The sequence below is a fragment of the Pseudonaja textilis genome, chromosome 15, assembly GCF_049901715.1.
Source record: "Pseudonaja textilis isolate UNSWEBS1 chromosome 15, rPseTex1.2, whole genome shotgun sequence".
NCBI classification, from domain to species: Eukaryota; Metazoa; Chordata; class Lepidosauria; order Squamata; family Elapidae; genus Pseudonaja; species Pseudonaja textilis.
Genome location: NC_142004.1, coordinates 3752166 through 3767243, shown reverse-complemented (window position 1 = coordinate 3767243; position 15078 = coordinate 3752166). Strand labels below are relative to the sequence as shown.

General features: G+C 42.1%; 1 protein-coding gene across 1 annotated transcript in view; it reads left to right on the top strand.

The window, feature by feature from the left end:
• The window catches only part of SRRM4 (serine/arginine repetitive matrix 4), a 75759-nt gene that overhangs the window by 37435 nt on the left and 23246 nt on the right, over positions 1-15078 (top strand). The window contains exon 2 of the mRNA XM_087913216.1: positions 12408-12548. Coding sequence (XP_087769342.1) covers positions 12408-12548 — 141 coding nt within the window. The remainder of the gene's footprint in view (positions 1-12407; positions 12549-15078) is intronic.

Below are 15078 nucleotides of genomic sequence, written 5' to 3'. Positions count from 1 at the left end.
TTGTGTGCTCTTGTATTGTTATGGTTGAAGCTGAAGTATTCATTTGCAGGTAGGACATTGCAATGTATGATTTTATATAATATACTTAGATTGGATTGGAGGCGGCGTAGTTCTAAGTTTTCTAGGTTTCGAGTTTGAAGTCTGGTGGCATAAGGTATTCTGCAACGAGTAGAGGAGCGGAGAACTCTTCCTGTGAAATATTTCTGGACATTTTCAATTGTGTTAAAATCAGATACATGACAATCACGTTTCTTTTTTTATTTTTCCCCAAGCAAGTTTGAATCCGGTGGCGGCTAAATTGAACATCCTGGGATTACAGTTTGCTAGATCAGTAACTACCCTGATTAAGTGTGGAATACTTTGTGCAAGTTGTTGTGCAAACACAACTCTATAGGTAAAGGTAAAGGTTCCCCTCACACCTATGTGCTATTCGTTTCCAGCTCTAGGGGGCGCTGCTCACCTCCATTACAAAGCCGAAGAGTCAGCACTGTCCGAAGACGTCTCCATGGTCATGTGGCTGGCAGGACTAAACGCCGAAGGCACACGGAACGCTGTTCCTTTCCCACCAAAGTGGCCCCTATTTTTCTACTTGCGTTTTTTTACATGCTTTCGAACTGCTAGGTTGGCAGAAGCTGAGACAAGGAACGGGAGCTCACTCCGTGACGCAGCACTAGGGATTCGAACCGGCGAACCGCAGACCTTTCTGATCGACAAGCTCAGCGTCTTAGTTACACGCAAAAAGTGTTTCTCAGAAGAACAGAATTGGAAGAGACCTTCCCCCCACCCCACCCCATCTTGTTCCTCAAATGTTGGGGTGCTGCTGTCGTGCTCTCACGCCTACCCCTTTTTCGTTCCCGCCCTCATGTTGTTCAGATTTCATTCAGACGTGCCTGAAAAAGCAATTGTGAGCTTTGTCGTCCTTACGCACAAAATCCAGCTTGGTGACTTTGGCAACAGTCTGTTTCTCTCAGCCCGAAGGCGCCTCATAGGGGTTGTTTTTGTGGGGAAAATAAGAGGAGGGAGGAATATTAGATATTATAAGTTACTTATAAATTAATAAAGGCAACGTAAACATCGAATGGATATTTAAAGGAATCAATAGCTTCCTGGTCTGATCTACCTTGAAGGGCTGATGTTATCTTAGTTCTGCATTCAAGTCCATCAGATCCATTTGCTGATTCCTGAACCTGGATCAAATTTTTGTGATTAATGCCCCTCTTTTCTTTGGAGTATTGAGTTCTGCTGCTCTTCTGATACCTGGTTCCTTCCTTCCTTCCTTCCTTCCTTCCTTCCTTCCCTCCTTCCTTCCTTCCTTCCTTCCCTCCTTCCTTCCTTCCTTCCTTGACCCCTCCCTCCCTTTCTTCATCTCATTCTTCCTTCCTTTCCTCCCCTTCCCTCCCTTCTTGGTTCAGCTAGATTCCTTCCTTCCTTCCTTCCTTCCTTCCTTCCTTCCTTCCTTCCTTCCTTCCTTCCTTCCTTCCTTCCTTCCTTCCCTCCTTCCTTCCTATCTTTTCTTCCTACCTCCCTGTTTCCTTCCCCGTCCCTCCCTCCCTCCCTTCTTTCTTTCTGTTCCTTCCTTCCTTCCTTCCTTCCTTCCTTCCTTCCTTCCTTCCTTCCTTCCTTCCTATCTTTTTCTTCCTACCTCCCTGTTTCCTTCCCTGTCCCTCCCTCCCTCCCTTCTTTCTTTCTGTTCCTTCCTTCCTTCCTTTCCTGGGATGCAGGTTCTCTTTGTGCCAGGCTGAAAGGTCTTCATGGCTTCCCATATTGAGCCCAGGAACACAGAGGTCAATTGAGGTTAAATCCAATCAAAACAGCACAAGGTGTAATTAACCCCCAGGACAACTTTTGGTCTTGGTTTTCTTATCCTTTCTGTCCTTTCTGCTTTCTGAAAGGCTCCCTTAGAAAAATGGAAAAGAAAAGAGGCTTAGAATAGGACAATACAGGTGGAAGGGTCCTTGGAGGTCTTCTAGTCCACCCCGCTGATCAAGCAGGAGACCTTGTACCATTTCAGACAAGGGGCTGTCCTGGAACTAGATCCCATGTCAGGTCATTTATATTTCAGGCAAGCTGACTGCAATTTGAGTCATTTTCTTCACTGCTTTCTTCCCGAAGTAACCTCATTCCAGCGAAAAGATTAGCTTAGACATTTCATGGTGTTTTGTCTGTGAGCGTGTTTCTCACTCGTGTCTGGTTGCACAGTTAAAACTACAGGGACCTTGTAAGGTACAAACGCCTCTCATTGTTTGTGTATGTGTTTAATTCCCTTCTCCTCTCTTCTCCTTCCTCCTCCTCCTTCTCCTTCCTCCTCCTCCTTCTCCTTCCTCTTCCTCCTTCTTCTTCTCCTCCTCCTTCTCTTCTTCTTCTTCTTCTTCTTCTTCTTCTTCTTCTTCTTCTTCTTCTTCTTCTTCTTCTTCTTCTTCTTCTTCTTCTTCTTCTTCTCCTCCTCCTCCTCCTCCTCCTCCTCCTCCTCCTCCTCCTCCTCCTCCTCCTTCTCCTCCTCCTCCTCCTCTTCCTCCTGCTCTCCTCCTTCTCCTTCCTCCTCCTCCTCCTTTTTCCAGTGAGGACCAAGTTACATAGACCACATTCCTGTTAGACCTGTCCTTGATTGGGAGTTATGATTATTACTACATTTTTTTAGCTTTTGACAAAGTCCCCAAGGGAATTACTACTTACAGACATCTCATTACAAGCCGCCAATAGACATAGAGATGAACCTGATCCTTTCTCTCTCCCTGTCCCTCGGTTCGTTCCTTCACAATGATTAGGTGCTATAATTAAGAGAACGCGGCATCTGATGTCTAATCTTTCTCTCTATTTAAATTTAATTCATTTCTCTCTGACTGAATCACCTTCCGCCCAGCTTAGCCTGAGCTGGGAATAAGCTTCTCGCGTTATAAAACCGCTTTTTCCCTTCGCTCGGCTTGCTTGAGGACACGGGTGTCCAACCTTGGCAATTTTCAGACCCATGGACTTCAACTCCCAGAATTCCCCAGGTGCCAGCTGTGCACCTCTGCTTGGACACTTGTGTTTTTAGATCCACATTTGCAACTGCAGGAATCTTCTCTGCTAACGGTTAGCACTTGCTTAAAGGTAAAGCTAAGGGTTTCCCTTGCACCGATGTGCTTGTCGTTTCCGGCTCTAGGGGGCGCTGCTCACCTCCGTTGCAAAGCCGAAGAGCCAGCGCTGTCCGAAGACGTCTCCGTGGTCATGTGGCTGGCAGGACAAAACGCCTTTGAAGGCGCACGGAACACTGTTCCCTTCCCACCAAAGGGGTCCCTAGTTTTCTCCTTGCATTTTTTATGTGCTTTCGAACTGCCAGGTTGGCAGAAGCTGGAACAAGGAACGGGAGCTCACTCGGTTATGCGGCGCTAGGAATTCGAACTGCTGAACTGCCAGCTTTCTGATCGACAAGCTCAGCGTCTTAGCCGTGGAGCCACCGCGTCCAGAGTGGCTAAGCACTTGCTTAGAGTTAGACCAAGGTCAATGGGATCCAAGGGAAGTTGGACTTGGTTTCTTGGTGACTACGTAACGATTCTAGGCTGGTTCCTCTTTTAACTCTGTCTCCAGGTTCTGCCATTCCTTCTCTTACACATTCAATTCAGTTTACTTTATTGATTAGCCCTTGGGCTACATCAAAGTGCAGAGTTCCAGACACAAATTATTACCAAAATCTGATTAAAAACAATTTAAAATGCAATTGGATAAAATATGATTTAAAATGAAATTGGAATAAAATACGATTAAAAATGAAATTTTAGACATTCTTAATTATTTTTCAGAAGGCAAGATTGGCTCCAAAAAATTTTTTGGGGGGGTGGGGTCATCCAGAGACCTTAAAATAGATTCTCCACCCTACCAGATTACACTGTTTGTAGGCTTAGAGTGCACGCTAGCCTATTTTGGGTGATTATAGTTTTCAACTATTTTAATTGCATTTTAATGGCTTTGTTTTTAATTATTTTGATGGTTTGGCTGTCGTTATTTCAACTGTGTGCATTGCCTGGAGTCACCCAGCATGAAATGGGCAGCTACATAAATTTATTATATGAAAGAGGGGGAAAAATGGTAAAGTATTGCTACAAAATAGTACAGCTGGGAACTCAGGATCGGTGTCTTTCAACCTTTCTCAAACCCTGGGGAGAAATTTATGTGCCCACCCCAGGAACACCCCAGCTCCTTTGATCAAAGATACATAAATGGAAGATAAATTAAGCCATTTTGTCTGCAGGATATCAAACACCACTCAAGAATAGCCTGTTGCAGAAAAGAATCTGTAATAGTTGCTGTAATAACAAATCCCCATAATAATTATAAATATTATAGGTAGAAACTATTATTACTTCTGTAACAGCATAACGATATGTGTATTAACGATGTGTATTAATAATAAATAATTAATAATATGCCATGACATATAATAAGCATCTTTAATAATTATAAACAGAGGTAGAAACTATTTCTGTAGCAATGTAATAACATGCTTATTAATAATATGTAAATTTATATTAACAATTAATAGCATCCTGTAATAATAATATGCTGTAAAAGGCCTATGTAAAAACTACAAATATTACAATTCATTGCAAATATTACAAATTACAAGTACCAGAGGTGAAAGCTGTAATATTTCTGTCATCTGTAAATATATTTGCTGTCTGTCAGGTGATCGCCAGGCAGACAGCCTGGAAGGGTTGTTGGAAGGGACCTTGGAGGTCTTCTAGTCCAACCCCCTGTGCCAGCAGACCATCTACCATTCCAGGCAGAGGAGCTGTCCAATCTCTTGTTGAAAACCTCCAATGATGAAGCACCGACAACTTCTGAAGGCAAGTTGTTTCACCGATTAATTGCTCTCACCGTCAGGAAATTTCTCCTTAGTTCCAAGGTTGCTTCTCTCTTTGGTTAGTTTCCATCCGTTGCTTCTTGTCCTGCCTTCAGGTGCTTTGGAAAGTAGATTGTATAGTTAGTATAGTATAGTTCAGTGGTGGGATTCAAAATTTTTACCACTGGTTCTGTGGAGGGTGGCTTGGTAGGCGTGGCAGGGAAAGGATACTGCAAAATCCCCCTTCCCTCCCCACCCCACTAACCTGCTTTCCAGCTCTGTTCTCCTGGGCAGGGCAACCAAAGAAGACCCAGCCAATCAGCTATGGGCGTGGCTTGATGGGCGTGGTGTTCTGTGGGCGTGGCTTGGTGGACATGGCAGAAGAAGGATACTTCAATATCTCCATTCCCTTCCCACGCCTGGGGAAAGGATATTGTAAATTCTCCATTTCCTCCCCCACCTCACTAACCTGCTTTCCAGCTCCGTTCTCCTAGGCAGGGCAACCAAAGGAGACCCAGCTGATCAGCTGTGGGCGTGGCTTGATGGGCGTGGTGTTCTGTGGGTGTGTCTTGGTGTCTTGGCAGGCATGGCAGTGGAAGGATATACTGCAAAATCCCCATTCTCTCCCCACCCCACTAACCTGCTTTCCAGCTCCGTTCTCCTGGGCAGAGCAACCAAAGAAGACCCAGCCAATCGGCTGGGACTCAATGGGAGGCAGAGATGGGATTTGCCGTTCTCCAAACTACTCAAAATTTCAGCTACTGGTTCTCTAGAACCGGTCCAAACTGGCTGAATTCCACCTCTTGTATAGTTAGACCACGTATAATTGACAGACTGGATTTATATCATAGGTTTTAGTTGTTATTTATTATTTTACACTAGAATTTTTAATGGTATATTTACGGAGTGTTTTTATTAGTTCTGGTCTCTGGTCTATGACTGTAATAAATGCAATTGAATTGAAAAGAGGTTGACCTCCTCTTGTTTGTAGCCGCCTTTCAAATATCAGGACATTATTAGAGAAAAGGCCTCCTTGCTTGATTTTAAAAGGAAATAAAATTAGAAAGTCTCAACTAGAACAGACATGGGGGTGTATTGGCTTTTAAATGAAGTTATTTAGTTGCTGGAATTCTTGTCTCTTCAGCAATAATCTACTTTCCTGCTTTGATTTTTGGTTTTTTGTTTTTAAAAAACGTGGACAGAAAAGTCAATACAGCTTGTAAGAGCTAAAATGCTGGATTAAGATCAAAGAATTGCTCAGGCAAGGACATTCGCTGCATAATGTTGAACCAGCCGGCGCAAAGTTGTTGTGGATAGTCCTCAACTTACGTCTGCAATGGAGCCCAACGTTTCTGTTGTTAAGCGAGGCATTGGTTAGGTGAGTCTTGCTCCATTTTATGACTGTCCTTGCCACCGTTATTAAGTGGATCCCTGCAGGGGTTAAGTTAGCTACATGGTCGTTAAGTGAATCTGGCTTCCCTGTTGACTTTGCTCGTTGGAAAGCCGCAAAAGGGGATCAAGTGAGCCCAGGACACTGCAATCGTCATAAACGTGAGTCAGTTGCCAAGCATCTGAATTTGGATCATGTGACCGTAGGGAGGCCGCAATGGTCATTAGCGTGAAAAATGTTCATCGGTCACATTTCTCAGTGCTGTTTGAACGGTCACTAAATGAACTGGAAGGGAAGGGAGGAGAGGAGAGGAGAGGAGAGAAGGGAAGAGAAGGGAAAGGAAGGGAAGGGAAGAGAGGAGAGGAGAGGAGAAGGGAAGAGAAGAGAATGGAAGAGAGGAGAGGAGAAGGGAAGGGAGAAGAGGAGAGGGGAGGAGAGAGGAGGGGAGGGGAAGAGAAGAGAATGGAAGAGAGGAGAGGAGAGGGGAGGGGAAGAGAAGGGAAGAGAATGGAAGAGAGGAGAGGAGAGATGGACTGGACTAGACAAGGCTAGACTAGACTAGCATGAGTTGGAAAGGCCCTTGGAGGTCTTCTCGTCCAGCCCCTTACTCAAGCAGGAGAACCTAGGCCACTTCATTTTCCAATCTTGTGGGTGATACCATAGTTACAATTGTGAGATGCGAGAGATGGAAGCCAAACAGTTACAGTTTAGAATGTTGTAAAAATAGTGCCAAGGCGTTTAGACTTTATTTTATTTTTTTCCTTCTTGCTCTAATTTCTTTTTAAACATATCCAAATGCTGTCTTGGAAACACTGCCTAGAATCCCTGGGTTATCGTACCACGATTCCAGCAATCGGAAATACCTAATTGGCAGTTATGCAAAACAGTTTGCTAGTTTCACAGATTTATTATAACTTAAAGCATATGTTTAAAACGTCGTTCGGGGAAGGCATTTCAAACACGCCTTGCATATATCTACAATCACTATATTCATAGGGGACAGTTTTAACTACAAGAAGCTCCCGACTTATAACGGTTCAGTTGAGCTCAATTGTTGGGCGTAAGTCAAAGGCCAAAGTAGCTTCAGAACCTGGTGGAGGCACTTCCCAAGCTCATAATCTTTTTTTTTAATATTTAAATACATTTTATTAAACAAACAAACACAAACACAAACAAAAAACAAACATTAAAAACATTGAACATGGTACAATCCTCCTAACTCACATATTTGTCATACATTGCTAAATCACATATAAAAATAGTGCATTTTTATATTCTCTATATATTCTATATATAGATTTAATCATTTCTTATTGTCTTCTTTTCTAACCAACCATAACACTTATCCCATACATTGTAATAATCTATTCATCCCCAAATTCATAATTTTGAGCTGACTATGGTCCCGACTGATTCTTGTTTCTTCATCTCCCCAACTGAAATATTAGTACTGCTTTGCAAAGTAAGGTCACACTTGGAATATTGCAACCAGTTTTGGTCACCGTACTGCAATAAAGATGTTAAGACTTTGGGGAAAAAATTCAGAGAAGGGCAACTAAGATGATCAAAAACCTGGAGACTAAAACTTATGAAGGATGGCTGAAGGATTTGGGTTTGGCTAGTCTAAAAAAAAAAAGAATTAGGTGCCACGTGTATAAAATGTTTAAAAATATGTCTACCAAATGTTGGGAATGTAATCAAAAACCGGGCACATATTATCACTTGTGGCGGATGTGTCCAAAAGCAAAAATAATAATAATAATAATAATTGATGAAAGTGCACACTCGGTTAGAAAAAGCATTAAGACAGCATATAGATTGTAAACAGGAATTATTTTTGTTAGACGTAATACCAGAAAAATATGATAGAGGGAATGTATATTTGACATTGCACGTTTTAACAGCAGCAAGAATTGTATTTGCACAACACTGGGAATGTGAAAAAAGACCTAGGGAAGAAGATGTAATTTAAAAAATATTGGACTGTGCAGAAATGGACAAGATTAACGCTGAAGAAAAAAGAAAAAGGAAGACACTGAATATTTTCGAACTTGGGATTTGTTTTATCAATGGCTGGATAAAAGGGATCTTGTAATTGACATGCCTGCTTGAAGTTTCTTGGAGTCCTGCTTCCTAAATTGAATCCTAGGGTACAATGTTTGATAAAGATTATGCCTGATCCACACACCCCCATTTTGTAAGCTGTCCCCGTAAGCTGAATGTGTAACTGGTTGAGCTGTTCACTGGGATAAGAAGATCCAGAAAATTGGATTAACTCAGGAATCTCTGGTTAAAGATTAGGTTAAGGTGCTGTGAGTGCATCTTCTAACTCGAAATGTAGACCGAGCTGTCATTTTGGACATCCCCTAAAAATATCCATGTCTCTTTTGGTCGTTCAGCTTTCTAAAATTGACAGTTTGCTCATTACCTTATGAGTTTTAGGGGCAAGGAAAGGAACATATTGGCTAGGTTCTCAACTCGCTCGAAGTCGTGGCTTGTTGAATCCTGGTTTATTCAAGAACTCATAATTTTCTGGGTTCACCCTATGTGCTAAGCCTCAAAGTGTGGTTTAGAAATGGCACTTGATGGACCTAATAAAAATAACCTTGAGAAATGGGAGGAAGAGACAATAGCCAGATCAATCGAAATCCAAAGTAGAAATGAAAATTTGTGAAAACACCTCCGTTTTGATCCTCCCTTGTTCTCATGAAGATGAAAAGAAGGAGAGGATAAATAAGATTGCATTTAGACTTGCAACATTATGTTACCTTAATCCTATAATAAAAGCAGTATCAGCTTTCATAATTTTGGTTTCCTAGCCTGGTCTACCTTGAAGTGCTAACCGCGATTGTATTTGCACAACATTCCCATGTCTAAAATAAAACCAACCACCGTTCATGTTGTAGTTTTTAGATTTCTTTTGATGCAGTTTGTGCTACTGGAGCTAATTTATACCTGGTCTTGGAATAAGAGCGCTACAGCTCTCTTACCATCTGTGAATTTTTATCCTTGCCTTGGGAGCAATTTTAATGGAAATAAACTACCTCCAATCCACTCCAGGCTACCTTGATTTCAGCGCTATACATTTTCATTGAACTATAGATGCTTGTAATCCTTTGGGTTAGTGCTTTGATGGATGTTCTCTTTCCTTCCTTCCTCCCTTCCACCCTGCTTCTGCCCTCCTTCATCTCCTTCCTTCTTCCCTTCCTCATACATTCATTCCCTCCTTCTCTCCCCCCTTCCTTTCTTTGTTCTTTCCTTTCTTTTCTTTCTTCCTTCCTTCCGTCCCTCTCTCCCTGTCCCACTGTTATCCCCCTTCCTTCCTCCCTCCCTCATCTCCTTCCTTCCTCCTTTACTCATCCACTCACTCACTCCTCACTCATTCTCCTCCTCTTCCTCCCTCCTTCATCTTTTCTTTCCTCCCTCCCTTTCTCCACCCTTCTTCATACCCTTCCTTAATTCCTCCCTCCCTCCCTCTCTCATCTCCTCCTCCTTCCTCTCTCCCTCCCTCCCTTTTTCATTTGCTTTCTCACTCACTCTCCTCCACCACCTGCCTCCCTCCTCTCCTCCACCCTTCTTCATATCCTTCCCTCCTTCCTTCTTTCCTCCCTCCCTCCCTTTCTCCACCCTTCTTCATACCCCTTCCTTAATTCCTCCCTCCCTCTCTCATCTCCTCCCCCTTCCTCTCATCCTCCCTCCCTTTTTTAATTTGCTTTCACACTCACTCTCCTCCACCATCCTCCATCTCCCTCCCTCCCTCCTCTCCTCCACCCTTCTTCATATCCTTCCCTCCTTCCTTCTTTCCTTCCTCCCTCCCTCCCTTTCTCTTGCAGACTCTATTTTCCATTGCTGGAAAAACCTCCGCGGCTAGCCTTATTCTAATCTTAAAGGAAAGGATTATCAGAAAGCTCTCCACAGGAAACGTTCATCAAAGAATGGGGCCCATTTCTTCCATGCAAGGATATGAGGCAGATTGAAAGCCTTTGGATGGAAACCTGGGGAATAGGCTCAACCAGCGGATTTTATTCGCTCGGTGCCATTCCGTATTTTGAAAGAGTGTCCGTGGTCTAATTTGGCTTCCTTTCCCTCCACGAGCCACGAGCAGGACCCTCAATTACAACTACTCAGTGTGGGCTACCCATGAAAGGAAGCTGGACAACTCAGTTTTGATACGGCCAAAATAAAAAGCCAACCTCTGCATCTGAGTCCTTCTTTTGGGACGTCCAGAATTCTCCAGATATAACATCGTTCATAAGTGGAGATACACACACTCACTCACACAAGACTTGGGACCAGGCGAAATATTAAACGTGATGTGGTTTCGTTTTACCTTTTAAATGCGATCTAAGACAAACAAAGTAATTCTGCATCGCAGACAAGAGGCCTTTCCTCACAGTTTTAGCAATTTTGTTTTAATAATTCAGAGGTAATATTTGGAAAGGTTTTGACAGCTGACCCATAACTTTGCACCCACGCTGCAAATTTCCACCCTGTTGCGGTAGTTCCCCGGGTTCTACCCTTTGGCAGAGCAATTCCAGGTAGCTGACTCTGTGTGTTTGTGTGTGTGTGTGTGTGTGTGTGTGTGTGTGTGTGTGTGTGTAAAGGGCAGGTTGTTATTCTTTAATTCACTGCGATTCATTTATTCTTTAATTTATGATTATTGCATCATTAGCGCCAAAGGTCAAGGAGCAATGGCTGTCTCTGTGGTTTTGTGTGCGTGCCACAAATGCCAAAACAACAGAGCAGAATCAGAAAGGGAAATGGGAGCTATTTACAATTCTCCCAGTTTGCAAAGATTGAAAGGCAGTATAATGGTATGTGAGAATGACCTTGCTGGCTGTCTAGGGACCAGTTAAATAAGAGATAGCTTAGCCCACAGCTGCATAACGGGCCAAGCTAGTGTTTTAGGAAGGATTCTCCCTTTGGGGCTGTAAAAGTAGATGCAATTAAAGATGATTAAAGGCCTGGAGACTGAAACATATGAAGAGTGCTTGCAGGATTTGGGTTGGGCTAGTCTAGAGAAAACAAGGACTAAGGCAGACATGATAGCAGTCTTCCAGTATTTGAGGGGCTGCCGCAAAAAATGTGGAGGTCAACTTATTTTCCAAAGCAACCGAAGGCGAGGCAAGAAACAAGGGATGGAAACTAACTAATGAGAGAAGCAATTAAGGATTGCTTAATTCCTCCTGGAATTAAGAAGGAGTTTCCTAACAGTAAGAACAATTAGCCAGTGGAACGACTTGCCACCAGAAATTGTGGGTGCTTAAAAACGGGAGGTTTTCTGCTTCAGATACGTATTTAATTATACATATTATCACAGCCATAAGACTATTGGTTGCCCAAACATGGAAATTAAAAGAAATACCTTATACCTCAATGATGAAATAATAATAATAAAAAAATCTATATTGTGCTGAGCTAGATAGTTTAACATTAGAACTGAAGGAACGAGATACTTCAGAATTCTATGAAATATGGGGAAACATTTATAATTGGAGGGATATGAAAGGAAGTAAAAAAAAAAAAGGTAAAATAGAAATCAAAAGAGTTTGTACTACAATAAAATGCCTAAGATGGAAGTGAATATGAAGAATTATAATGTAAAGATGTATATAAATATGTGTGTGTGTGTGTGTGTGTATGCTATATTGTTTGATGACATCCTGATATTATAATAAGGTAAAGACTACTGATATATGTCAAAAGATCACCGCATTCAAATTAAACCTGAATTTTCAATAAAAATTTTAAAAATCCTGGAGGTGTTTAAGAAGACACTGGGCAGTCATTTGTCTGGAATGGTATAGGGCAAGGATCTTCAAACTTGGCAAAGTTTAAGACTTGTGGACTTCAACGCCCAGAATTCCTGAGTTCACACGACTGGAGGAGGAGGGATTCTGGGAGTTGAAGTCCACAAGTCTTAAAGCTGTCAAGTTTGGAGACCCCTGGTCTAGGGTCTCCTGCTTGAGCAGGGGGGTTGGACTAGAAGACCTCTAAGGTCCCTTCCAAACTTTATTCTGATGGATTGAGATGGTGGGGAAATTCCCTTAATGTAGCTTTACAATAAAGTAGAATGAGCGTATCTGGCTTTTGTTTCCTGTCTGATCCACCTTGGGAAGGAAGACAGAGTAAAACAAGAACATTTTTAAAATAAAAATAAAAAATAAATAAAAGTTATTGTCTGTCTTCCTATTTTAGCACGGATGTCCCCAGCTGCCTGCCTCTTCCAACGGAAGTCACCCCTTCCGAAGAGCCACACCCAGCTCAAGAGACCACCAACATCAATGGTTGTGGTAGGCAGAAACACAGCTTGGAAGCCAAGATACACAAATCATGCAGGTAAGAACCGAGTCTCTTTAGTTCCCTGCTAAATGGCATTTCAGCTGAGCACTGCAATGGGTGGACATGCCTATCAATCAATCAATCAATCAATCAATCAATCAATCAATCAAAATAAAGCTGGAAGGGACCTTGGAGGTCCTACTCACCCTATATACCATTCCTGACAAGTGGCTGTCCAGTCTCTTCTCAAAATCCTCCAGTGATGGAACACCCACAAACTTCTGGTGGCAAGTTGTTCCCCTGGTTAATGGTCCTCACTGTTAGGAAGTTTCTCCTTAATTCCAGAGGTTGCTGCTCTCCTTGATGAGTTTCCATCCGTTGCTTCTTGTCCTGCCTTCTGCTGCTTTGGAGAAGAGCTTGACTCTCCTCTTCTTTGGGGCAGCCCCTCAAATGATGTATTTTGGATGTATGGTGTATTGTGTATAATTCTCTGTGCATTTGTATTTATATTCAGTGCGTCCATAAACATTTTGTACAGTTGTATATGTTCAAATATGTGCAGTCACACTTACCCTTCTGTGCTCGTGTACGTACATTTTGTTGCGTTTTCCACTGACATATTCATAGATGCCTTGCATATTTGCATACATATATTTATATTTTACTGTTGTTTTGCACTTCTGGTTGGATGCTAACTGCATTTCGTTGCCTGTATCCATGGCAATGACAATAAAGTTGAATCTAATCTAATCTAAATATTGGAAGACTGCTATCACGTCACCCGCTAATCTTTCTTTTCATTAGACTAGACATACCCAATTCCTGCAACTGGAATTCCTAAATCCAGTTTGTATAGTCTTAAGTAGTCCACGCAACCACAATTGAGACCCAAAGGTCTGCAGGGGGTTCAGCAAAGGGTTTCGGTGAGTTGTGCCCAGTTTTATGACCCTTTTGCCATGGATGTTAAGCGAACCACTGTAGTTGTTAAGTGAATCCTGGTCCTTAAGCGAATCCATTGACTTTGCTTGCCGGAAGCTGACTGGGAAGGTTTTAAATGGCGAACCCATGACCCCTGAAGTTCTGTGGTCGTGGCTTGGTGGGTGTAGAACACAATGAGTATCTCTTGATACCTAGCCATCACGGAAAGACAGTCAGAAAAGATCAATTTGGGGTTCACTCAACCTTTTTCTAAAAAATTCTAATAATACACCACAGTGCAGCCGTTCTGGCAATACAATTGTGTGTGTATATATATATGTGTGTGTGTGTGTTATATTTGCAATCCTCTTGTTTGACACATTGTTTATAAATTATTTTAATCATCATAATTACTCATATTCTGACCTTACCTTCTTCTATGCAACCACTGATAGAATTTATTCCACATTTCATAGTACTCAGATTCACCCTTGTTTGTTTTTTTTAATTCTAGATTTAACCTTTCCAATTCTTCACAGGCCATAATTTTCCTTATTATATCCGTTTCTGGCTATACGTTTTCCTTCTTCCAGAATTGCACCTATATTATTCTAGCTGCCATCAACACATGTACTATTAGATAAATTAAATCCTTCCTGTATCCTTCTGGTATTATTCCTAGGAGAAAAAAATTCTGGCTTAAATGGACTACACTGTCCCATATATATATATTTGCAGCATTGCAAATCTACCGCATGTGGGAAAAAAATGTGCCTGATACATCTTTGCACTTCCAACAACTTGGAGATAGACTTTTGAACATTTTGGAAAGCCTTTCTGGCAGAAGATGCCATCTGTAAAACATCTCTTTTTTAAAAAATCTCCTGGAGGCCAAGCCATTTCTTAAATGGAAATATGATTTTTTAAAAATAAAAAAAGCACTTGGCAAGTTCATCGCCTCTTTCTTTTCATCCTCCCTCTCTTTTCTTTCCTTCTGCTTTCCCTCTGACAATCTTTTTGCCTCCTTTGCTTTCAAGTCGGAGAAATCAAGGTTTGCTTGAACCCAATCCTGGAATTAAGGAGATTTTTTTTTTTCCATTTATCGTTATCTGCTGGAAGGGGAAAAGCGAAAAAAGAGAACAGAGAGGAAGCTACCTGGCTTTAAATCTCTGACTTTTAGGTCTCTCTCCTCTCTCTCTCTCTCTCTCTCTCTCTCTCTCTCTCTCTCTCTCTCTCTCTCTCTGTGTCTCTCCTTTTCAAACCGTCTTCAAGTGCCGTCGGAAAGAATCAAAGTCCGACCATCTTCTGAGGACATCAAATGCCCAAAATTGTCCTCTGAAAAAAAATGAAAAATGATTTTTTTATCTTGATGCATCCGATAGCACCCGCAGCTTTCTGTCTGGCTTTATACCATGCCATCTTAGTTGATAATCATGTTAGGTATTGGGGGGGGCACTCACAAAATGGCTTGCCATGGGGGACAGGTGCATTTACCTGAATGATCTTTGCTCCCATGAGCCAGCAGTGTGTGGCGGCAGCCCAAAAAGCCAATGCATTCCTAAGTTGCATTAACAGAGGGATACAATAGAGATCAAGGGTGGTATTAATACCACTCTATAAAGCCTTAGTAAGACCACACCTAGAGTACTGCATTGAGTTTTGGTCATCA